General features: G+C 34.0%; 2 protein-coding genes across 3 annotated transcripts; both read right to left on the reverse strand.

The window, feature by feature from the left end:
- Positions 1 to 843: 843 nt before the first annotated feature.
- On the reverse strand, positions 844 to 8,985 carry LOC133803432 (eukaryotic translation initiation factor 4G). 2 transcript variants are annotated; one of them, XM_062241478.1, is made up of 10 exons: positions 8,840 to 8,985; positions 8,386 to 8,580; positions 8,082 to 8,212; positions 7,777 to 7,923; positions 7,467 to 7,540; positions 7,290 to 7,346; positions 5,656 to 6,969; positions 2,430 to 5,494; positions 1,605 to 1,799; positions 844 to 1,531 (listed from the first exon to the last, which is right to left on the reverse strand). In XM_062241478.1, the coding sequence occupies exons 2-10, from the start codon at positions 8,532 to 8,534 to the stop codon at positions 1,201 to 1,203; spliced, it is 5,463 nt and encodes a 1,820-aa protein (XP_062097462.1). In that variant the 5' UTR covers positions 8,535 to 8,580; positions 8,840 to 8,985; the 3' UTR covers positions 844 to 1,200. The 2 variants fall into 2 exon arrangements, with proteins under 2 accessions (XP_062097462.1, XP_062097460.1); XM_062241476.1 differs by having other exon boundaries at positions 8,780 to 8,937.
- A 4,560-nt stretch (positions 8,986 to 13,545) lies between these two features.
- On the reverse strand, positions 13,546 to 15,327 carry LOC133805645 (uncharacterized). The gene has a single exon (XM_062243816.1). The coding sequence runs from the start codon at positions 15,325 to 15,327 to the stop codon at positions 13,546 to 13,548; it is 1,782 nt and encodes a 593-aa protein (XP_062099800.1).
- Positions 15,328 to 26,370: the final 11,043 nt, after the last annotated feature.

Consider the following 26,370-nt stretch of genomic DNA (forward strand, 5'->3'; position numbering starts at 1 on the left):
ATAATTGTAAAATCTCGCATTGTTTAGAAAGTAAACATTTCTTTTTCCCTCTTCTATAAAATGATTAATGGATGTACCCGTCAATTTTTGTTAATAGTATGATTTTATCCCCTAATTTTTTACATAGTATAGCTATTTTTTTTACCAAAATAATTATGTATTACAAGATTTATTATATGACTATTTGCATACAATTATCAACCCATTACACAAGACAATACTTTTAATATAATTTTTTTCTTAGTATTAATGCCTTTGTCCGTAGCCCTTCTTGCACCAGCTCATAAAAAAAATCATGCTGCCAAAATATTAAATTGTAATATTTTGGTAATATATATATGTTAATTATATGTTTAGTATTAGATATAAAGAACATATTATTTTAATAAAAATTGTATTTAAAAAAATTAGAAATCGTAAAAAAGTTTAAAAAACACGAAGAAGAAAAAAAAAATCATTTTTAAAATACTCTCAAAAAATTAATGTGTCCCTACTTAAATTAGTAAGTTTTAACCATACCCTTACTTAGTCCAATCTTTTTACTGAGGTAAGAGTTTTATATATTTATTTACATTTCTTCCTAGAAGTTACTATGAAGGAGAAATTTTTGTTTGAGACAGAATAATCCAAGTTTAGCCACCAAAACAAATTCTCTCTGTCAATATCAGTCCGAACCAAAGCATACGACTTGGCTGAGGAAAAGACTATTTTATTCTCTACTTTGGACTCATTTGATTTAATTTGGAACATCACACTTTAATACTCATTATAAATATAATACTAAAAAACACTAGAAACCTGTAAATTACATTCAGAGCCAAATAATAGAAAAAAAACATGAAATGTCTAAGGAAATAAGTATTTCTTGCAGATCCCAACCTCCAAGCAATAATATTACAATTTTACTAGCGTTCTCGGTCTTTTTTTTCAAAATAATGAACAAAACTTTGTTAAGATCACTCACCAAAAGGAAAAGCAGACTACATAAATTGGATGCTTAATTGAACCTTTTCATAAATTTTTCAGTAAAGATTTTTGGAAGAAAAAATATTTTAAAAACATTGAGAGGGATAACCCCATTATATAAATTACCTCTCTCCCGAGCCCACCAACAAAAATATTTATGCAAATTAATAAAGTACTCTAACAGCTTTTTCTACCAAAAGATTACAATGAGCATCATCATCATCATCGCTATCCCTAAATGAATTTCTCTAGTATTCTTGACTTTAGGGGTTCCGGAGGCCGGAATGATTCCAAACGCATGTTAGAGCTCTCAATAATCTCCTTGAAAACACTGTCTCCTTTGTCAGATCTAATAATCTCCAATGTGTTTCCAAGAACATCGCCTGCAAGCCCTGCATCTACAAGACTGCCGGGCTCCTCACCACCATCACGTATTAACTTACCAATCTCACCCAAAGAAGCCACATTCTCCGTGATAACTTTGGCAAAGATTCGACCAAGATACTCTGGTGCTTTTGGGGCATCAGTTACGGTATCCTCAAAATTTGACAGAACCGATTCAAACCTGCCCAGAAGGAAGGTTAGTGACAGAATGGCATCAAGTTTCCATCAATACATGAGATTAAAAAAATGCATACCCTTTAAAGAGCTGTGACTGACTCAAAGTATCACCGTGAGACTTTCTAAGACTAACAAGAAGTTTCGCCAAAAGTTCTCTTTGTAAGTCCTTCTCCTCAAAAGAGTCTGTGACCCATAAAGATATCATTGTCGCATGGAAGCTTGGGGAGTTCAACTCTTTAATGCATTGGGCAACTTCTTTCTCATCGCTAGCACTGTAGGAACCAAGAAACTTGTCAAAATATTAACTAAGAAAATAAAAATGACCGAGTAGAGTAACTGTTGATATAATAGTTATTTAGGTGTACCCTTTACTATAAATGTAACACAAACAAATGAGCAACACTCAAAACAGTATTATTAATTAATAACATAACTGAGGACAAAATAAAGCTTTATCTTTTAATACATAGCCAGACATGTCCCCACAGGAATTAATTAAACACTTGACAGCCAGACATTCAATGTATGTTTATGTAAGTTCTCCAATGACTAGGCTAGCACTAGAGAGGACAGAAATATATATTATGGCTTTAGCCCCAGATATCTTTTAACCAATTGTTTTGCTTGGGTAGTAGCATTAGTTTCAGTGCCACACCAGTTAATATTGGATCATATCAATTTGCAAGTTTTCAAAACCTGTTTTCACTATTATCAAACCGTTGGCAGAAGGTATGCAGGCTATTCTAGTTAATAATAGTCACGATGAACTAGTACAAAAAAAAAAAAGTTACAAGCACACACAAAAAATGATTCTGTTGGCACATTCAATTAGCTGTTGATTATACTGAAATACAGAAAATAATAAACACAAGACAAGAAACATGCATAGCTGATAAGCAAACCTGTAAAATTCTTTAATAGCTGTCCTTGACTTCTCGCGCAGATGTTCTTCAGGCAGCGTCTTCTCTGTGGGATTACTCTGGGTGGGAGTTGTTGCCTGCCCACGTGTAGGTGGCGAATTTGGAACAGACCTATCAAAAGCATCTGTATTTCTGAGGTCTCTACCACCATAATTAATATTTCGCTCTTGCGCACTTGACTGATCATAAGCAGATTGGCCTGAAAATCTATCTGGGATAAATCTTGAAGTGTGGTCACTACTAGGACTGTAACCCCGGTCCGAGACAGAACCATAACCATTTATACCTGCAGCCATTCTTCTAGAGTCTCCACTGTTCGGTGCAACATCAGCCATTGATGCAGATGACATAGAAGGCGGTCCTCTAATGGACATTCCTCTTGCTAGACCACCTTGGGGACCCAAGGTAATAGCTTCATCACTAATAGTTCTTTGAGTTAAGGGAACAGACAAGGTCCTGCCCTCAAAAGACGGTCTCTCATCTGCTCGAACATCCTGACTGTTGCCAAAACTACGAACCTGGCCAGGCATTGGGCGGAAGCTACTAATCTGAGAGCTTGGAGAAGATAGCATAGATGACCCTCTTGCACCATAATCTATATTAGGCCCCCTTCTTGGTGTACTAATGCTTGCACCACGACTGAGCCTACTTGTTTGTGCCTGTCGTTCTTGAGCAGCATCTCTGTGCACTTCCTCAATCTTCTTTGGCCCTTCAACTTTCCTCCTTTGCTGCCATTTATTCTTTCTAAGATCAATTGCATCCTTCAACATGAATCTAACCCTAGATGATAGTTTCATATTATTTGATAAAGTTTTCATCCAATCAAAATACGCATCAATATGCTCCTTGGCTTTTGGATGGTCAATGATCTCCCCAATTGTGCTCATCAGCTTACATAAAGCTTCAACATCTTCCTCATCAGGAGTCTGATGTTGACCCAACAGTTTTTTAATGCACTCGTGCATTATTCTTTCTGTCAACATTTTCTTCTTGTACAACTCCCCAATCAACCTAATATTACCCAACATCCGTCTCCTTGCCTTGATCCTCTTCTCTTCTCTTTCCTCTTCAGATTGTTTTTCCTCGCCCTCCTCATCAGCTTTGTTGGCTTCCTCTTGCTCTCTTTCTCCTCTCTCAAATTCCTCCTGGCACTTATTGAGAAGTAATCTCTTAAAAGTTATCTTCTCATTATCTTCACTAAAATCAGGCAACTCTCCAGAAAGGTGAAAGCAAAAGTTAGCATACATCTCACAGAAAGTAGGCTCCATAAGAGCTTTGTCAAAGATCTGTGCAATAACACCACGAAGTGTGCCAGCATTATCAATATTAACAGCTTTTACTTGCTCAAACAGCTTGTCAAAATTCTGGGGAGTTAACTTGTTTAATATACCCTTCAACTGCCTTTGCTTGGCCTGCTCTTCATCTGTAACCTTGCCCACTTCATACTTCTTCTCAGTTTTGTGCATCATCAGTAACTGAGTTTGTGGAGAAGGAATTAAACCCCTCTGATGGAAATTGGTGGATCGCTGCCACCTTTCAGAATCAGGACTGTTTCTTTGCATTGGCCCCTGAGGCCCTAAAGACTGCATAGGACCAGAAAGGATCCCTCCTATTGGTACAAACTGAACAGGTGTCTGCCCACCTCTTGGATTCCTCAAAACACCATAATTCGCCACCTGACCTGGTCCCGGACGAAAACCAGCATTAGGTACGAAACCTATGTCCAAGCGCAAATCGCGTCCAGCCCCATAAGGACTTGGCACTTTACTCCATCGGTCATCCTCCATCATTCCACTTCCACGGCGTTCTAGTCGAGGTGCACCAGGCCTATCAACAATTCTTCCTGGACTAGGAAGCGAATTGCGTTCAAGATGAGACGCAACATTACTCAGTAGTAAATCTGATATATCAGCTGTAATTTCAAAATTCTTTGGAACATCAGTAAACTGGTCACGAAATTTTAAGAGAAAATCTCTGGAATACTTTTTTAATGTATTTTTGTTATCATCATTGTCAAGCCGTGCATGTTCACCATTATCCACAGTTTCCAACTTTGGTTTAGAAACGTCAGCAGCATCTTCCCAGTCATCAGGCTCAGATTTAGCCCCTGTATCTTTTTCAACAAGAGCAACATCTTCAACAGGTACATCAACAGTAACCTGATTAGAATTTGTCCTGCTAGAAGTGCCCTCAGAATCCACAACACTTTCCTTCTTTTCTTCAGGGCCCTTGTACGCCATATAAAGATCAGATGTTGTCCCAGCAGCATCTGCCTTCTGAAGTAATTCTTTTCGTTTCTTCTTCCCTTTGGCAAGAGTACTCTTTGTCCTACTCAATTCTGAAGCGGGCCTATCTTTACAAGCTCCTGGAACTGAAACCTCAGCACCACTGAGGTTTTCCACGCTTCCCCCACCAACACTCTCCATACTTCCACCTTCATGTTTTGCAGGCTCAATAACCTGAGCCTGGGACTGCTCCACTCCTCCAGAATTTGGTAAAGAAACTTCATTATTACTGATGCTGTCACCTCTACTAGAAGAGGTATCAACATTAGATGAAATCTCAGAAGAACTTTCAACAACTTTATTACCGACCATGTCATATTCTGTGCAAGGACTCCCTGGTCCATCCATCAAAACTCCAGTAGTTTCTGATGGTGATATATCAATGCTTTTAGCAGTTTCTTCTGGTTCAAACACCTGCCGACCTTGTTTAACAGGCTCCACAGACAATGTTTTTTCTGCTTTTTCTTCCTTGCTAATAAGAGAGCCTGATTTATCAACAGCAGTCTCTGTACCAGAAATTTCAGATGAAATACTTGAACTGCTTTCTATAATCCTCTCAGCCTTTGGTACAGAAGCATCAGTAGTGTCAGCCCTGGGAGTTGACAGAGATTCCTCAGTTGATTCTGAAACGTCTTTGTTACTCACCAGAGATGTAAGAGTTGGACTAGACTCCATTATTTCTGATGCACCACTTTCCAATGAAAGACAAAGTTCTGAAGTCTGAGAAGGCAAGCTTGACACAGAAATAGATTGTCCACCAACCTATTATTTAAGAGTAAATCCATGCCAATAAAAAATAACAGACCGCAATTTAGAATTTTAAAACAAATTATAATTCTTGTGAGTGGAAAACAGAAGCAAAAGAGATATAAAAAGAAAGAAGGTGGATCAATATAAATAAAATAAACATCTGACAACTATACCTGTGACTGAGAAAATCCTGTTCTCAACTGTTTCTTCTCCTGTTCTATAGCTGCATCAGGCTCAACTGGTACAGAAGAGTTGTCCTGGGGTCCAACAATAACAGCAGCAGGTGTAGCAGTAGATGAATCAGCCACCACTGCAGCTTTAGAAACAATTGAGTCACTGCCAGCTTTTGATTGTCGTAAAGATCTATCTGTAGAAATCTCAGAATCTCTGAGAGACTGAGAACTGCTCACTTCCGCAGACAACCTTACAGGCTTGGGCATTTCAGATTTTTCAACGGTGGTTGAATTAATTGACACTGCCTCTACCTTCTCTCCAACAGATCCAGCACTGGGTCTAACTATCACATGTGTTGTTCCTGATGGCACAGATGAGATGAAGTTGTGTGCATCACGTGTATGTTCCAGGTTTGCTGGTTCCAAAACTCCATGCATATGGGTACCAGATTTATTAACAGATAGTGCTGGTGGATTCATAATAGTTACACCCTGGGGAGCCTGGCTACCTGGATAGTTAAATCTTGGTGCCTGAGAACTAGGTGGGATCTGGCCACTTGTTAAAGGATGAGAGCTTTGAGTTGAAAAATAATTATAGGAGGTTGGGTAATAATTGATGGTATGAGAGCCTGGAAAGGTTTGAACCGGCTGAGATTGAGGCGGAACATTAGGATGAGACCTAGGGCCAGATGATCCACTATCTAAAAATCCATCCGACCGTTTGTCAAACCTAACCTCTTCATGTGTCTTTGGGTTAGTAATCTTGACAGTAGTTTTACGAGGAGCACTATATTTTCCTCCAGGCTGAGGAGAGTATTGCTGAGCAATCATGCCTATGTTGCTCAACTGTGGTGGCATCTGAGCCATTTGAGATGTGAAACTCAGGTTCTGTCCTTGATGCATCATTCCCTGATGTTGCATTGGGTGTGCTTGTAGACCAGGTACAAACATAGGCGGTGGCTGTACTGGAGGGGCATTTCCCATTTGTAATGGCAAAGGCATTGGCATTTGAAGAGAATTGGCTGGCACACCCTGAGATTGAATCGGTTGGTTGGGTCCACCAAATTGCATTGGAACTTGGGGTTGATGGAATGGAATTGACATAGAAATGCCAGTCATTGGAAGACCAGAGGGTTTATGAGTTTGACTTGCAGGAGGTGCTGGAGAGACTTGCACATCCTTTTTAACCTTAGGCAATGAATGTGCCTCATGTGTATTGAGCTGATCAACAGAAACAGGATCCTTCCTAGGCAACTGCTGCTTAGGAACATTTGGAGTAGGCAATGAAGGCACAACAACAGAATTATGACGTGCCTGCAAGCATAAATATCATATAACCACTTTAGCTAATATGTAAAGGGTAAAAAAGCAATATGATCGGCAAATAATCTACTACAAAGTGATCCATGTAAATATGTGACTTCTGAAACCGAGAGAGAGAGAGATATATAATTTTGGTCAAAAAATTCGAGAGACACTACTAGGGAAGAGAAATTCAAAGAAAGGTAAAAGCCAACTTAATTTCTATGCAATTTAAATATTCTTCCATGTCGTGTGCATCAGTGCATCAGAACTGAAAAGGCTTCCTCTTATTAAATAAAAAGCCACATGAGTGAAAAAGGAAACAAGCATACCTGGTCACGTTTCTGCTCATCCAAATTCGGGGGAGCGGAGCTTGTACGAGCAGGAATCTACAAAAAAACAAAACAGATACAAAACCCTCCCATTCTTTAATCTTAACAATGTAAGAAAGTTTGTGTAGTGCAGAATTATTATCTTCCAAACTAAGGGTACAAAGAGTTAAGCAATACCTGCATTCCATTCATGAAACCCGGACTTATCGAACCAAATTGGAACGTTACAGCCTTTGATCCATCATCTGGAGCTGCACCATTAGAAAACAAATTAATAAAAAATTATTCATTTGCATTCATCAAATTCTATGAATTTTAAAGAATATATCTATGCATAGGCTTATTCAATAAGTCAAAAACTAAATGAATACCCTCACACACTACACCACCATTAAAACACAATGATTACTTCCCCCAACAAGTGTTATGACAAGAAAAAGAGTCAAAAACTACCATCATTTATTGAATCGACAACCTTCAAACTCACCTTTTGTCGGAGTAGTGGTGGCTGTACTCTCACAGGTCACCGTGGCATGTTGTGAAGTTGGTGCCTTCGGAACTCGAAAGTTTCTTTGAGATGCCGAAGTTTCAGCTTGCTTAGCAGCTGGGACATTAACCGGTGCATCAGATGCTCCTAAAACAATAATTGAAAATTTCCATAAGGGGGGAAATCTAGAAAAAACGAGCATGAGAGCCAAGATATAACAAATTCATTCTCCACCATACAAAGGTTATTGCTTTTATGAAGTTAATAAAAGTGATTCTATTCACTGAAAACACACACATACATACCGTGTAGTGGGGGCTGTACATGGGCACCATTTTGCACTCCACGAAGTGTTGAAAAATTACTATCAGAAGTATTTACATTCGGTACATTTGCCCTAGGTTGCGCTCCTTGTGCATTGTGATAAGACTTCTTGCTGAAAAGAATCCAAATTTATACCGAAATCTAAATAAGCAAGCATCAATATCAATATTAAAAAAAAACTGGTTCATAGTTAACAGAATTCCAATTCCCAAAACCAATCAAAGCAAAAAAGAAAAAACAATCAGAATCAGCAAAACCCTAAGCGAGAAAGAAAGAAAAACTTACCCACGACTTATTAACGGTGAAGGGGCGGTCCCGCCGCTTCCCCTACCGTAAGCGCCTGAGGGTCCCCGCAGGTGAGTGGAGCTCTGGGGTCGCCCGGGTTTCCGATTATAGTTCTCGCTCTTATCCGGCTTTGTTTGATTGAAGGACATATATCCCAACCCTTGATTTCTCAATTCTTTTTCCTAGAGATTTTCTCTGCAACCAAACACAGAAACAGATCCGCAATTTCCCAAATCAAAATCAACACTTAAAAATAAAAACCAAAACAAAAACATCATCAACAACAACAACAGTAAAATCATATTCATAATCTCAAAACAAGAAACATAATAGGGTTCGTTCGCTCATTCATTCAATTAGATAGAACTAGAGAAAGAAAGAGTAGGTCAAAAACCTGGTGAAGTGAGAGTAAACAGAGAGAACGATACAAAAATTAGGGTTTTATTAAGCAAACCTGAGAAAAGAAGGAGAGAGAAGCAAAAATGTGTATGCGTGTGTGTGTGTTTTTTGGGGGGTTAGAGAGAGAAATATGAGAGAGAGTAGAGAGAGAAGGGTATTTTGTTGTGGTAACAAACTGACCAGTAAGATGGTCAAAAGGTAGGTTTTTTAGGAGATCACAGGAAATTAGAAATCGAACAAGTCTTTCTTCCTCACTACTTACTAATACTACATTTTTATTATTTATATATATAATTTGAATTACAAGTGTATTTAGGAGTACAAAAAAAATTAATATGTAATAAAAGATAAGATTTTGACTTAATTAAAAGATAAATGGTTTCTAATTCAAATGTATATAATAATCCTTCAAAAAGTATTTATATAATAAAAATATAGTGTTGTCCCCTAAAAAAAATAAATAAAACTTTTCATTTTTCATTTAGCTTATGAAAGAGTATCATTACACTTTATTATTTTAAGCAATGGGATTATGCCTAAAATAAATTGATAAAATAATACTTATTTTTGACATAATAAAGGGTTTCTAGCAATGTTTCACAAAACCGAACTCGCTAAGGAATCTCAAAGGAAAAATAATATAATAAAAATATATATTTATTTATATTAGAAAAAATCCAAGAGGAATCCCACTTTGCTAATGCATTCTCTTTACACGCGCTACTCCACGCGCCGCCACATGGGTTTGGATGGAGGAAAGGAGTGGTGGTGGGGTTGGAGTTTGAGAGAGATGGGTAAGTCTACTTATTGTATTTTATTATTATATAAAAAAAAAAAAAAAAAGGTTGGAAGAGGAAAGGTTGCTTTGGGAGGAGGGAAGTAATTTCGAAGAATTATTATTTTAAAAGCTTAATTAATTTTCAAATTACAAGTGCAACGTATGATTTTATCATTTCATCATCTAAAATATGTCAAAATTTAGGGAATTTATGATGTTGTTACTTAGATGGATTGGTATATGGATTGTGAGTATTGAGATACTATTGTACTTCTTCACTTTTTAATAATATAAAATAACATTACACTTCGATTTGTTTTTACTTAATTTCAAAGTATTGTTGGAATAATTTACTATACAAGTGTATCATCCACTATGAACGCATGAGTTGTTGTAAGAATTAGTAGTAAACTTAAGACATAGTTGGGGTTATGTTTTGACATTTGTTAAAATAATTAAGTCGACAAGTTATGTTAAAATTATAATATAATCTATTTACTCAAAAAAATTATAATGTAATCTCTAAATAAAAAATAAGTAAAAAAAAGTCTTCCATTAAATAAAATAAAATAAATAAACAAGAGAATTACAGAACTAGGTCTAACTAAAAATTAAAATTTGGAATTATTTTTATGTTAGTTCTAACTAGTGATGTTAATTATTTATTGCCGTGTAGTGTCAATTCAGATAAATTTAGTCTTGATTTATTTATGTTATATATTATATTGGTCAATATATATAATTAGTAATCGTTGTTTTGTCTAGTCTAGTCTATATAATGTGCTCATGGATGTGTCATGTTTGTACTCTTATTGTGCTTATAGTTGTGTTTGTATATTTTATGTTGATTTTATACCCCATAGAAATAGCATATTATTTTACACTTTGAACGCATCATAATATAGTCTTTTTATGAATTTTGTATAGGAAATTAGTCGGGGCATGTTGCAAAATGACTCTTTTGATGTTGTGTGAAAGTAAGTAAATGTCCATCTTTTTAATTTTGTAGTAAAATAACCTAATCATCTATTTAATATCACATATTACCAAATACACCCTTTAACAAATTACTATTTTATTCTAAATATTTTAATATTATGGTATATGTATATTAGTTTTGTTTAATTAGTTTTTATTTTAAAGTTATTTTGATTTTTTTTCGTTTTTTATGGGTTGTTGAATGATATACCATACCACAAAATATATATACTGAGTTGAAAAATAATATATCATCAAAACTTACAAAATTATTACTCAAAAATATATATACTATGCTAACAAAGTTATATACTACCATTAAAATGTATATACCATGATACAAAATTATATACTACCACTATGTATAATAAAATAGAAATTAAATATCACAAAAAAAAATTATATACCATACCACAAAAAACATATACACTAATTGAAAAATAATATACCAACAACCTATAAAAAACTTAAAAAATCAATATAACTTTAAAATAAAAACTAATTAAACAAAACTAATATACATATACCACTATATTAAAGTCATACAATCCTAAATAAATAAATTATAAAAAAGGGCAATTTAGATAATCAACAATATAAAAGGGTCATTTATCTACAATTTTAAAAATGAGGACATTAGCTTCTTGATGGGTTTATTTTGGGCCATTTCCTATAATTTCTCTTTGAGTTTTTATGGTTGATGAGGTCTAAGTCGCTTGTTTAGCCGAAAGGGCTTGATTAAAAATAGATAAATTTCTTAACCCAAGGTCGCCATCCGATTTATGCTAGCAAAGTCTAAGCCAAGAGCACTAATGCATTTTCTTGTTTTTTGCATCTCCACCCCACCAAAATCTAGCACATAATCTATGAAGTTCATGAATCAAAGAAGTCATGAGCTTAAATAAATTCATACATAAGTCAAAATGGCCTGAATAACTGATTTAAGGAGCACTTCTCTACCGCCTATAGAGAAGAGTTTGGACTTCCAACCAAAGAGTTTACTCCACTCTCTGTCCTTAATAGATTGGAATTGACCACTTATGCTTCTCCCTGCAAAGCAAGGTAACCCCAAATATTTCTCATGGCAAGGGACCAAAGGGACCCTAAGAATGGTAGCTAGGCTGTCACGGGCTTGGTCATTCAACTAAGACGAGAAACATACCACTTGTTGACTAGCATTCTGGTTAATGACATTGAGTCAATATGAACAACGAAAATAAATTTAAAGAACTGAAATTGAACAAAACGACACAAATAATTTATAGTGGTTTGGTCCCAAGAGTTGGTAATGACCTACGCCCACTTGCACTTTTATTAATCAAGAAGGACTCAAACTCCAGATCAAGAAGAACAGGATTCAACTAAGTTTCCTAAGCTTGAGAGAGAATACAATTCGATAGGGATTTTGTATGTAAAGTGCGCATCTAGAACTTATGATTTTAAATTTGAGATAATGACTGTGAGAGATCCTTATTTATAAAGTCTCTTAGTAGGCTATGTGTCCTTACAAAATAATCTAAGCCCTACACGTATAGTGTGGGTGTAGGAAATACTTATTGCATGATCTTTATTTATTTTCATGCAATTTACATATTATCAAACAAACATACAAATTTCTAGAACATGATCCTATGAAATTGATATAAATACAGAGTAAAGTAAAAACTTAAATTACGCAGCGGAACTGGAACAACTCCTTCCTTCAATCTCTCTAACCATTGATTCATTTCTGTAGCAGAGTATTATCAAGAGATTGAACTAGATCAGCAACACATTCTTCCTCACCAAGCCTTTGATCAACCTATAACTAGTGTGGGCTAGTTTTCAACACATAAGATAGAGATCTAGAAGAGAAGAAGAAGATAGTGGCCAAGAAATATTAGATTATCTAGGTTTTCACTTACCCAATGAATCAACTGAAACTGACTTCCTTATGAAAACCCTAGATATCATATTCCTTATATAGGCAACTTAATGGGCTTTATTTAAATTTAAATTAATTAAAATAATAAACAAAAAGATCAAAGTTTTGGGCTCCCACAAATGAATTTGGGCCCAATCTCTTTGTTTCAAATTTAAATCCCAATTGGGCCTAAATTAAAAATATTTTATTTATTTATTTTCAATTAATTGATTAAATATTTATTCAAATTAACTAATTATGTAACGCCCTGGATAGCCAAGACCACTACAATGTGTATTTATAAAGGTGTAGGACTTGCTAATCAAGTCATTTAGTTAAAAACGTGTCACAGAAACCATTAATGTGCTAGGATTAAAAGGTTTTGATCTCAAAAGGGTACATTTCATCAAACTAAACATTCTTACACATGGGATCCCAAAAGAAATAGCGTTTAAAAGTCTGTTTACAAAATTTCCGGTGTACAAACAACCACTAGCCTTTCTAAAGGCGAAACAGATATTTATGGTCAGTGACGGAGCCAGAAATTATGCTCAGTGAGGGCTTGGACAAATATTAATTCGAAACTAAAAAAAATAACTAATAAATTGTCCTTATAAATTTTCATGTTCAACAAAATAAAATAGGACACTGTCATAGAAAATAAAATAAAAATTACAATCTGCCTCGACGGGTTTTCATGTTTTGAAATCGTTGCATGATAACTTCATTGTCAAGGCTATTGAAAATGTCTTTTTCAATGTACACAAGTAAACAATCATTCATCCATTGATCTCCCATTCGATTATGCAATCTATTTTCAAAATATTCATAGAAGAAAATACTCTTTCCACCGTAGCAGTAACAATAGGTAGAATCAATGCCAATGTAATAAGTCAATACACCAGTGGATAGACAATATTTTTCTTTGTCTCGACCATTTTTTGAGCAAGATCTCCAATACTTTTCAAACCCAAGAACTTCTCAGTAGAACGCACATCAATAATGTAAGTTTCAAGTTGATCATCGAGTATCATAAGCTCAAAAGTAGAAAAGTCTTTGGGATAATACTTAGCGAACCGGACCAACTTTTTTTTGTCAAAAGCTACAAATGAATCACCAGGGCACAAAGAAGTAGTTCAGTGTTTACCCCATTGAAACGTTCATTTAGCTCTTGAAGTTGGATATCAATAACAACAAAAAAGAATTCCACACGATAGTGATGTAAATTTGTCATTTCTTGAGTTTTGCGCTGTGATCGACCTTGGGCAACAAATGTATCATCCATATCAGGAACATCCACATTATATTTAGCACAAAAGGTTGAGACTTGATTAAGAAAGGAATCCCATTCATTGTCTCTCATTGCTTGTAATCTTTTCTTGCAAATTTTCACTAATTTCATGGCATTTGCAATATCTTGATCTTTTCTCTGTAGTGCTTTTGACAATTCATTTGTTATTCCCAACAATGCTTTCATTAAATGTAGATTGAATATAAAATCAAATGTTAACATCAAAGACAATAAATTACTTGCTTCAAACCTTTGTTCAGAGTTTGCTCGGCCATCGTCTACTATTATTTGAAGAACATTAGTTATAGGGGAGAATAAGTTAATCAAGCTTACCAATGTAGCATAATGTGAACCCCAACGAGTATCACTGGGACGTTTAAGATTGGTTTCTTGATTTAGCCCTCTTCCACTTGAAATTTCACCACACTTGAGTGCTTCAGAAATAATAGCATCTTGCTTTTCTCTAAGAATATCACAACGCTTAGAAGAACATCCAACGACATTTATCACCATAGTTACCACACTAAAAAGATAAGCAACTAGAATATGTTTCTTTGCGACAGCTACAAGAGCAAGTTGAAGTTGGTGAGCAAAACAATGAACATAAAAAGCTGATGGATTCTCATTCAAAATAAGAGTTTTAAGACCACTGAACTCTCCTTGCATATTGCTTGCCCCATCATAACCTTGTCCCCGCAATTTAGATATGCTTAATCCATATCTAGAAAATAATTTATCAATAGCACCTTTAAGTGACACAGCTATGGTATTAGCCACATGTTCAATTCCCACAAATCGTTCAATCACACGCTCATCTTTATCTACATATCGCAACACAACAGCCATTTGCTCCTTAGTTGAAATATCACCAGATTCATCAATGAAAATAGAAAACAACGCATCTCCAATTTCTTTAATAATGATATCAAGTGTTTCAAAAGTTGCAGCCCTCACAATATCTTTATGAATATCAGGTGATGTTAATTTTAAATTCTCAGGAGCATTTGTCAATGTAACTGCTTTGATGTCTTCATTATGATCAGCAAGAAATTTTAAAATCTCAAGAAAGTTACCTTGATTACTTGAGTCTCCAGATTCATCATCACCACGAAAAGCAAGCCCTTGTCGCAATAACAAACGAATGCAATCAACTACTGCTTCCAAACGACTTCGATACTCACTACGAGCTTGCTTTGATTGTTTTTCAAAAAATGTTTGAATATGTTGTTTTTCGTTCATTAACGCTTCACACATTTTCCTAGCTTGATTGTGAATACTAGATGGACCTCCAACATGAGTATAAAGTCTTGCTTTTCCATTTTTAAAATTTCTGAATCCTTGACCAACAAATGAATCACCACTTGATTGTCCTCCGCAATTTGATTTAAACAGATAACAATACAGACAAAATGCACCATCTTTTGATACACTATATTCAAGCCAATTTTGAAACTCCTCATACCAAGCACCGTTGAATGCTCTTGATTGAGGTCCAACTTTTGTCGATGGAAATGGCTTGAGGTGAGGTTGACAAGGACCTTTTTGCATATATGCTCGCCGAACTTGATCACGAATTTTTAAAGGATGGTCCATAATCGGTGTTCTCAATCCTGGGTCACTTTCAAGATCTTCAAGATTTATGTTGACATCCGCATAACTTGATTTTGTAATGTTATCATTCTTTCCTATAGAAGTTGAGGAATTTGTATACTTTTAAAATTCCTCTTCATACCTATTGTAGTTAAATATATGAAAGATTAATAATAAGACTTGTGAATATGATTATAATTATGAAACATAAGAATATTACATAATTATAATCTAAACAAGGAAGCAAACAAACAACGTTAACTATAAAACACACAACATACCTCAATAAAGATTCGATTTAAAGTAATTGTAAATTTGCTTTTCTTTTATAAATTCAAAAATTATATCATCAATTCATTCAAGGATATATATATATCCTCAATGACTATAAGGCCACATTTTCTCCTTGAAGTTTATTAATTACATTTAGTGCTGCTCATGGTTGTTTTCATGCCTCTTTTTCAAATTTGTATTTGTAGTATTGTTGTAAGAATTTTTTTTATCTAGTTTAATAGTTCGTGGCCCCTTGTACTATTTCTATGGGTTCACTCAAAAAAAGAAAAAGATATATATATATATAATATATCTTTATATGACATCTAATTTCTAAACAAATGCAAATAGAAGAAAAAAATCAATCACTAACAGAAATTGAAAAACAAAAGAAAGAAAAACAAAATGAACTACTTTGATGTGTTATTTAAACCATTTATTATATTAAAAAAAAAGTAAAGGAAAGAAAGAAGAAGTTACTCACTTTTGCAATTGGTTGTGCTATTTTCTAAGACCCTTTTGAATTTTGGCTCACACTTGCCTCACCAACCAAAACGTATGGGCTTGCTCTCCAGTTCAAAGGTTTTTTTTTTTTGAGATGATAGCTTGCCCTCAAAGTTTATTTTCTTTGACTGTACAAATTTTGGTCTGAGAAGGAAGTTTCTATAGAATTTGAAGAGACTTCCTATAAAAGAAAAAAAATAAAATCTAATAGCCTAATAGGAAACAAATATAACCGTACAATTGCTTGTGTATTAAATATATAATTATCCTCTGTTAATTTATTGGGCTGGGTTTGGTTTGAAATAAATGGGCTTAACAAATTTAAGTAATGCCTTATGTTTTATAAAAGCTACAAACATCTGCTTTCTTTTGATAAATATATAATTGAAAAAAGACAAGAATTAATAAATATCAATAAGTATATGTTGTTTTTTTTAATATTTTCAGTGAGGGCTTAAGCCTACCCAAAGGCTTGACTGCCTCCGTCACTGTTTATGGTTCTCATGTCCCTGTCTCCCCTCAACCGTGGCGGCTGAGCAGCTGTTCATGTACATTCTGCTCCCAGAGCTCTCTAAATCAGGGTTGATAAAGTTTGCCCTGGCCTTTACCTGCACCACGAAGCACCCGTGAGCCAAGGCCCAGCAAGAAAACATAACATATAACGAGCAATGCTAGCAGTTGAATAACCATTTAAGCATGATCATATACTTAACATATCACATTAATCACATATCACGTAGATACAATCAAAGATTCATCCAATCAACACTCAACTATGCAGTACGACTAATTCACCAACCAATAAAAACAATTAAATCACATATTATTCAGGGTCGACACCTTAGATCGCACCCTCGATTTATCCTACTGACTCCGGCCCGCTTAAACCGAGCTCAATGCATAATAAGCTGTCCTCAGCTACCAATGACCGAGTTGTGCCCTGTGCGTTAATGTAAACCTCAGCACTCTTAGGTCGTTTGTTTACTATTTGCATGGCACAATACCATCCTCTATAGAGCATACAGATCAGGGAACCCTTAGTCCCATAATAAATCCACAACCGGGTGGAGTTTTCTTACCTTTAATTTCCAAGTTTACTGATTACGAGTCACGCCTCTCAAGCACGATCCGCTTCCCGAGCCCTAGCTTAATACCTAGTCACAACCAAGATAGGGAATACCATTAATAATCGCGTTAATATTTCCGGATGGAGTTCTAGCTTCCGGGATGTCGAATTCCACCAAACACGGTGGTGGAATTGATAACTCTTGAATAAAGAGTTATTTCATGTGCTTTTGAACTTATAATTGTGAAAAAATCATGGGTGATGTTAGTTTATTTTTAGCTTTTGTAGCTAACCTTGATGTTTTCATTATCTTAATTAAGTTTAATTATTTTTTTAGTTTTTAATAGCTATTGGGTTAAAGGTAATAGTTTCATGGATAAATATTCGCACAAGGAATGAACTAACATGTGAAACTATTTTGATTTAATTTTGTTGTTGATGGCTGAATTATTAGGTTTGCTGCAGCAAAACAGAAGCATTTTGATCATGCAACTTTTGGGCTCATGGAACACGTGGCAGCCAATGAGTAAGCTGGAAATTTTGGCTGAGGTGGCAAGGGCAGAAAGAATTAGTCAACATATTGGAGAAAAAGACAAAAAGAGAAAGGAGGAATTGATGTTTTTGGATAAAAATGGGCATTATGGTACTTTTGGGAAAGGGAGGAGGAAACCTAATATACAAAAAAGAGGGTTTTAGCCGTAAAAAGGAGGCAGCAGCCATTTTTGGGAAAGAAAACCAGAAAAAGAGAGGAGAAAAACTCAGAATATCAACAAGGAAGAAGGAGGACAACAAAGAAAGCTCAAGCATCATTTTGGATTTGTTCTTTCTTCTTTTCCTAAACTTTATTTTATTAATTTCTGAGTTGGATTCTAAATCTAAATATTATGGGCTGTTTTGATTGTGAATTAATGTTTATGAACTCAGCCATGAACTAATTTTTAGGTGGCTTGAATTGTTGATGAACCCTATGTTATAGTCTATCAATTTCTTGCACTTTATTTTAGTAAAATCTCATTTGTTCATTCAAGTGTGCTTATATTAATTTCTTGTTGTTGTTTGACCAACAATGGCAAGTTATTTAATTATGTTTAATGCTGGAAAGATTAAATGTAATGGGAAGAACTTGGATGACACAAGTCATAATCTAGGTTAGGTTATGTTAGTAAGTAACATAGGGATATGTTATTTGCCTTATGTAACTTTTGAGAATTAAACTTTGATTTGCATTCTTAAATTTGATTTTGCATAGGAATAAGTTTAATTAGGTGGAAGAATTAATGTCATTAAATTTGGGAAAGTTTTATGGGTGTTTAAATGAATTCTTGTTAACCTGGGAGTTTTGCTAGAATATTGCTGCAGCAATCTGTCCGCAAGTTGTTCAGAATGAATAATATAGGGGAATTCCATAATTCAAGTTCATTTTGCAATCCATTTATTTCTCTCAATTTTCTTGTTCAGTTCAGTTTTTAATTTCAGTATTTCCATTTTATTTTAATATTTTGCTTAGCCTATAAACAACCCACTTGATTTTTAATTTTCTAAAATTGTTTAGTAATTGTTTTGCTTATTTTTTTTAATTTGCAATCCCTGTGGAGATGATTTACTTATCATTATATTACTTGTGTGGTTACGTGTACTTGCATATTTAAAATCAAATATTAAATTGATAACAACAGGAATCGATCCTAAGCACTCTAGGTTAGATTCCCGAGCTTAAAACCTTCATATAACCAAAAATACCCTTAAGGGTCGCGGCCCTTGAAACCCATGCCGCGGCCCGCCCCTGAAATAGAGGCTAGGAGACAGACATGCGCGCGCGGCCTTGCCCTATGGCACTGCGGCGCTTCCCCACTACAAAGCCTCCTTGGCTCTTCTTTGCTTCGCAGGGCCACGACACTTTAGAACAGAGCCGTGACCCAGCCCTTCGTGCCCAGAAAATCTACCAATCCTAACATCCTAACCTTGCTCAAAACCACCCCAAAGCACCCTAATTCCAAAACCCATTAATCACAAGACTTCTAACATGATTCTAGTAGCATAATCCAACAAAACCCTAGCTTTAAAACTCATTAAAATCTCATTTCTATTTCTGAAACTCACATACTCAAGAACACTAAAACCAGTCATGCAAACTCAGAATTTAAACTCTAAATTACGAATTGAAGCTTACCTTCTTTGATGAACCACTTCCTTTACAATTTATGAGCTAAAACCCAAGCTTTCAAGCCTCAATTCTGCCCTTCAACACCAAAGTTCATAAACACTTCAAAACCCAGCTATAACATAAAATTTTAATCACCATGCTTCAAGCTTATATCTTACCTTAGTTTCTTACTGAATCCTTAGCTAAACACTGGACTAATCCTTCCAAACTCTAGCCCAATCCACTGAATTCCCAGCTAAAATACTCAAGTTCTAGTAGTTTTCTTAAGAGAAACAAGAGAAGGAAAAAAGGAGCAAAAAGGGTTAGTTTGGGTTTTTGTTCTACTGTTTCCTATTTTACTTAGTCTAATCTTATTTGATTAAGTCAATCCCGAGGCTCGGGGTACCGGAAACGTCCCCGAAGGCAAAATGGTAAAATTCCCCAATATTCCTGCCTAAGCTTCCTAACCTCAAATATATCTCAAATTATTTATTTCCTTAACCCGATAACCCAAATAATCATCCCGAAATACCCCTTGATTTGCCCCAAGTCAAGTATTAAGCCCCGTTGTGACTTTCCCACTAACTAGCTCCCTAAGATCGCCTCAAGTTGCATGCTGCAGATTTACCCACATAATAATGTGGTTCTCACAAATATAACATATAATCACATTCACATTCATATACCCATACAAGCATGCTTATCGTATAATCACGCATTAAATTAATAAATTCACACATAAGTCAATTATGCCCTCTCGACACACTAATCAAGGCCCTTAAGCCATATTAGTGATTTTGGGTCGTTACAAATTATGATTTGAAACTTGATTTAATATTATCTATTTATATTAACACCAATTTATCAATATTAATAAATTTACCCAAAACTTCTCTTTTATTCTTTAAATCTCATATCTCTGTAAATTTTTCAAAATTGACCTAGCCCACTATAAAAATCCTAATTGATAATTAAATCAATTAATTGAGACATTATAGATGATTTACTCAAAGGTGATGCGGGGACCTTGGATCCATGAAATCAAGCTTCAATAAGCTACCGTGAATTTATTTACGAATAATTTCACTACCTTATTAATTCATCGTGACTACATTATAGATTCGGAATTGAACTCTTGAATTCATAGAACGTATTTTCCAAACCATAAATACGTTATCCATTGTTATAACCATTACAGTCAGTCAATCCTCTATCGATGGCTTACTAACGAGATGGGTGCCAATTACCATTTTACCCCTCATCAGTATTTTATCCTTAACTCCCACTAAGTTCCTTATAAATTATATTTCCGTAAACTTAATCATAGAAATGAAATCTCAATCATTTAACCTTTTGAACAAAGCAATTAAGGAAATCATCTTTTCACTTCTCATACAAAAGTTATAGATTTCATATCTATGAATAATACTCTCACTCAATTACACTACTAAATCTCCAAGATGTAAGTATGGGCTAGACCGTAGGGTAAGCTGGTAATGAACAAGTCAAAAGATTTAAATAATATAATTAGCATAATATTATCACTCAGAATTAAGATCGACTTAACCTATGGTCAACGTTGTGACATTGATTAGATTTGATAACAACGATACTTATTTATCAATCAATATCGATCATAGTCTGATGTAACCAAATACATCGATCATATCTACTTAGTCAATGCCTTAGACAAGACATCACACCCCAAATGTGTAAGTAAATCATATCGTAGATTGCCTATTAGTGAAAATCCAATGCACTGATCTAATCTTAAGACTTGTTCTTTTGAACATATAATTACAATTAAAATCCACTGTGACATAGTCACTATAATTGTAATTATCCATATGTTCGGGATTTTATAAATGTTTGTATTATTTCAATAATCATGTAGTAAAACAAGCAAGCAACATGGTTGTCAAACTAAATGATTTATACTACTTTTATTGACAATATAAAATCGTGTTACATGTCTGACATGGTTTTATAAGGGCATAAAACCCAACAGTGGGATTGTTACAACTGCTTTCAAATTCAAATAACATTGAAAAAGTACACTCAAATATCAGTTACATAAATATCTTGGGATATGTTGTAATATCTCACGAAATTCAGATCTTCTCGTTTAAATAAGTTGTCCTTCGGGCAGGTCCATCTTTGAGCATCTTTATAAAATGTTACCAGCTATCTTCTCTTTGGGTAGCTTTATGAAATGTTACCAGCTATCTTCTCTTCGAGCAACTTTATGAAATGTTACCAGCTATCTTCACTTTGAGCAGACTGCAACTCTTCGCACTAATGATGTCTACTGGAGCAACTATCTTATCTCGACCAACTATTAGAATTTTGTGTCGTTTACTGCCATGTGTCATCTGCAACTTGCATGCTATGACTAGGTTAACGCTTCTTTATTGTATCTTTTTGCCCTAATTAAAACATAATTTCTTTGTAATCTCATTTATTATCAATAAAATAATAGAAATCATTTTTTGACTTGGTCAATCACTTTGCTCACATGTTTGATTTTCATGATTATTTGTTTAATAGAAACTTCTATTAAATCTCGAGCATATAGCTAATCATATTTATAGTGACATCATCACAATGGAATATAAATATGATTATATGTTCAAAATAAGTTAGTCCTAAGATTAGTCAGTGCACAGGATTTACAATGACTTGCCAATCTACGATATGATCTACTTACACATCACAGTGTTATGTTTTTTCCAGAACATTAGCAAAGTAGATAAGATCGGATGTATTTGTTACATCGGACTGGACCGATATTGATAGTAGATAGGATAAGTAAACATACCGTTATTATCTATTCTAGTCATATCATATAGTTGACCATAGGTCAATTCAATCTCAATTTTGAATGGTTAGTATTCTAACTTATTATATTATTTGAGTTCTTTGACTTGTTTGTTACCAGCTTAGCTTACGGACTAGCTCATACTTACATCTTGGGAACTCGGTAGTATAATTGAGTGGGAGTGTTGATTATAGATATGAACATCTATAGCTTCTGATGAAGAAGTGAAACGTTGATTTCCTTTTAGTTTGGTTCAAGGTGCTAAATGATAGAGATCTCATTTCAGTAATTAATATTAGTTTACTAAAATATCATTTACAAGGAACAAAGTGTTTTAAGGATAAAATACAATGAGGGCTAAAACGATATTCTAGTCTCATTTCATTATAGATCGTCTATAGAGGATTGAGTGACAATTATTGTTGTAACAATGGATAATTAATAACGTATCTATATTGCTTATAGAGTGAATTTAGTGGAGTCACGATGAATTAATAAGTTAGTAAATTTATTTGTTAGATTAATGATAACTTATTGGAGCTTGATTTCATAGGCCCATGGTCCCTACTGTACCTTGGATAAAATCATCTAGATAGTCTCAACTAATTGATTTAATTATTAATTAGAATAATCAAAGTTGACTAGGTCAATTTTGGATAGTTTCACAGAGTTATGTAATTTAGAGAAGGAAAGAGAAATTAGGGCAGATTTATTAATTGAGATAAATTAGTATCTAAATTAATAAATAAGTTTAAATCAATGTTCAAATTATAAATAATTAATTTGATAAAGGACTTGAATAATTATTTAATTAATTAATCAATAGAAAATAATACAGACCTTGATTTTAAGTCAAGCAGGCTTGTAATTAAATGAGAAATTTCACGGGCCTAAAGCCCATGATAATTTTAACCTAGGGCTGATATTATATATTACTTTATTGATTTTTTAATTAAATTAAATGGTCTAATTGAGTCTATAAAATGTGTGCTAAGTGAGAGATGAAAGACACAAGTTTTTTTATAACATAAGAAGATCTAGTAGGTCTTAGATTCTCTCTACAAACATAAGTCATTTTCTAAGCCGCATTATTATTTTCTCTTCTTCTCTCTGTATCTATCTCATGTGTTGAGAATCGCCCACCCTAGTCTAGGTGATTCTAAGGATACTTTGGAAGGTTGTGAAGAAAATTTAAGAACGGTTCAGTTTCTTGGTAATAATATTCTACAACAAAAAGGATACAAGGGTTAGAGAAACTGAAGGAATGACTCATTCATTCCACTATACAATAATGTAAGTGTTCTTATCATTATCTCTTTATGAATTTGATTTTAAAAACATGTTCTAGGTTGTCTCATATTAATTTGTTTAATATAAGATTTACATGAAAATAAACAAGATCTTGTATAAGTTTTCCCAACATGAACATCTATCAACACTTGGAAAATATTTCTTTACTATTTTAGATTTAACACATAATTCGCATTTATCGTGCTCATTCACATCACAATTAATCAATCCACATTTAATAACATTTTTAATTATACTATAACATATATGAGCAAGTCTATTATGTCATAAGGTAATAGAATTGGAATTAACCACATTGCAAGATGTAGATGTCATATCATTTTTGTCACTATCAAGAGCATAAAGTTTGATCAAACTCTATTTTGATATCAGATTTACTCAATAGACTTCCACTCACAATGTTTCTAGTCATATCAGGAACATAGAAAACATTAGTTACAGTCACTTTTTTTCCATTAGTGAAGAATACATCAATGCAGCCCCTTCCAAGTATTTTGGATTTCTTTTCATTTCTCATTTAGACTTCAAGTCCCGCCTTTCACTTTCAATGGATTTGAAAAAAGTTTTATCATAGGTTTCATGAATGGTGGCACAAATATCATACCACCATCCTTGCACCTTTCCTTGGGTTGCATTAACTTAACTCAAGGTTGCAATGATCTCAACATCAAATGCATTGGTCTTGGTATATTTGTTGGGGTTTTATGCCCTAATTAAAACCCAAATTCTTTGTAATCTCATTTTTATTATCAATAAAAGAATAGAAATCATTTTTTGACTTGGTCAATCACTTTGCTCACATGTTTTATTTTCATGATTATTTGTTTAATATAAACTTCTATTAAATCCCGAGCATATAGCTAATCTTATTTATAGTGACGTAATCACAGTGGAATATAAATATGATTATATGTTCAAAAATAAGTTAGTCCTAAGATTAGTCAGTGCACCGGATTTACACTGACTTGCCAATCTACGATATGATCTACTTACACATTACAGTGTTATGTTCTTTCCAGAACATTAGCAAAGTAGATAAGATCGGATGTATTTGTTACATCGAACAGGACTGATATTGACAGTTGATAAGATAAGTAAACATACCGTTATTATCTATTCTAGTCATATCATATAGTTGACCATAGGTCAATTCAATCTCAATTCTGAGTGGTTAGTATTCTAACTGATTGTATTATTTGAGTTCTTTGACTTGTTCGTTACCAGCTTACCCTACGGACTAGCCCATACTTACATCTTGGGAACTCGGTAGTATAATTGAGTGAGAGTGTTAATCATAGATATGAACATCTATAGCTTCTGATGAAGAAGTGAAACGATGGTTTCCTTTTAGTTTGGTTCAAGGTGTTAAATGATAGAGATCTCATTTCAGTAATTAAATTAGTTTACTGAAATATCATTTACAAGGAACTAAGTGTTTTAAGGATAAAATACAATGAGGGGTAAAACGGTATTTTAGTCCTATCTCATTGTAGACCGTCTATAGAGGATTGAGTGACAATTATGGTTGTAACAATGGATAATTAATAGCGTATCTATATTTGTTATAGAGCGTTCTATGAATTCAAGAGTGCAATTCCAAGTCTATAGTGGAGTCACGAGGAATTAATAAGTTAGTAAATTTATTTGTTAGATTTATGATAACTTATTGGAGCTTGATTTCATAGGCCCATGGTCCCCATTGTACCTTGGATAAAATCATCTAGATAGTCTCAATTAATTGATTTAATCATCAATTAGAATTATCAAAGTTGACCAGGTCAATTTTGGATAGTTTCACAGAGTTGTGTAATTTTGAGAAGAAAAGAGAAATTATGGCAGATTTATTAATTAAGATAAATTGGTATCTAAATTAATAAATAAGTTTAAATCAAGGTTCAAATTATAAATAATTAATTTGATAAAGGATTTAAATAATTATTTAATTAATTAAATCAATAGAAAATAATACAAGCCTTGATTTTTAGTCCAATGGGCTTATAATCAAATGGGAAATTTCACGGGCCTATAGCCCATGATAATTTCGACCTAGGGCTTCAAAATGGCTGTTATTTTCTTGATTTTTTAATTAAATTAAATGGACTAATTGAGTCTATAAAAGGAGTGCTTATAGAGAAGTCAAGACAAGGGTTTTTGATAAGTCAGATTTTCTGATAGTTTTATATTCTCTCTAAACACAAGTCCTTTTCTAAGCCACTTTCTTATTTTCTCTTCTTCTCTCTATATCTATCTCATGTGTTGAGAATTGCCCACACTAGTCTAGGTGGTTCTAAGGATACATTGGAAGATCGTGAAGAAAATAGAAGATCGGTTCAGTTTCTTGATAATACTCTGCGACAGAGAGGATACAAGAGTTAGAGAAACTGAAGGAAGGACTCTTAATTCCGCTGCGTATACTGTAAGTATTCTATTTTTGTTTCTCTTTGAATTCAATTTTAGAAACATGTTTTAGGCTATCTCGTATTAATTTGTTTAATATTAGATATACATGAAAATAAATAAAGATCCTGTATAAGTTTTTCCTACAATATTAACTTAGGTTTGCAATGATCTCAACATCAAATGCATTGACCATAGTATCTTCACTTTCTTTTGCAATGATCTCATCATCAATTGCATGGACATGTTCACCTTCTCTTAAGGTTGCATTAGTCTCATCACTACATGCATGAACTATGTCAATTCTCTTTAGGGTTATCATACATTCCTCGTTGAATGCATTAAATTCAATTAAGGTCACAAAGATCTCATCATCAATTGTATTAATCCTAATCACATTATGGTTAACTTCATAATTACTGTTGACTTGTGAAACTGGCCAACGGTCGTATGTACAGTATACGACACCTTTTGAACGAACTAAATAGAATAAATGATAGAGTACAATTATCTTAAATAAACACACAGGAATTT

This window comes from Humulus lupulus, chromosome X, assembly GCF_963169125.1.
Source record: "Humulus lupulus chromosome X, drHumLupu1.1, whole genome shotgun sequence".
Classification (NCBI taxonomy): Eukaryota; Viridiplantae; Streptophyta; class Magnoliopsida; order Rosales; family Cannabaceae; genus Humulus; species Humulus lupulus.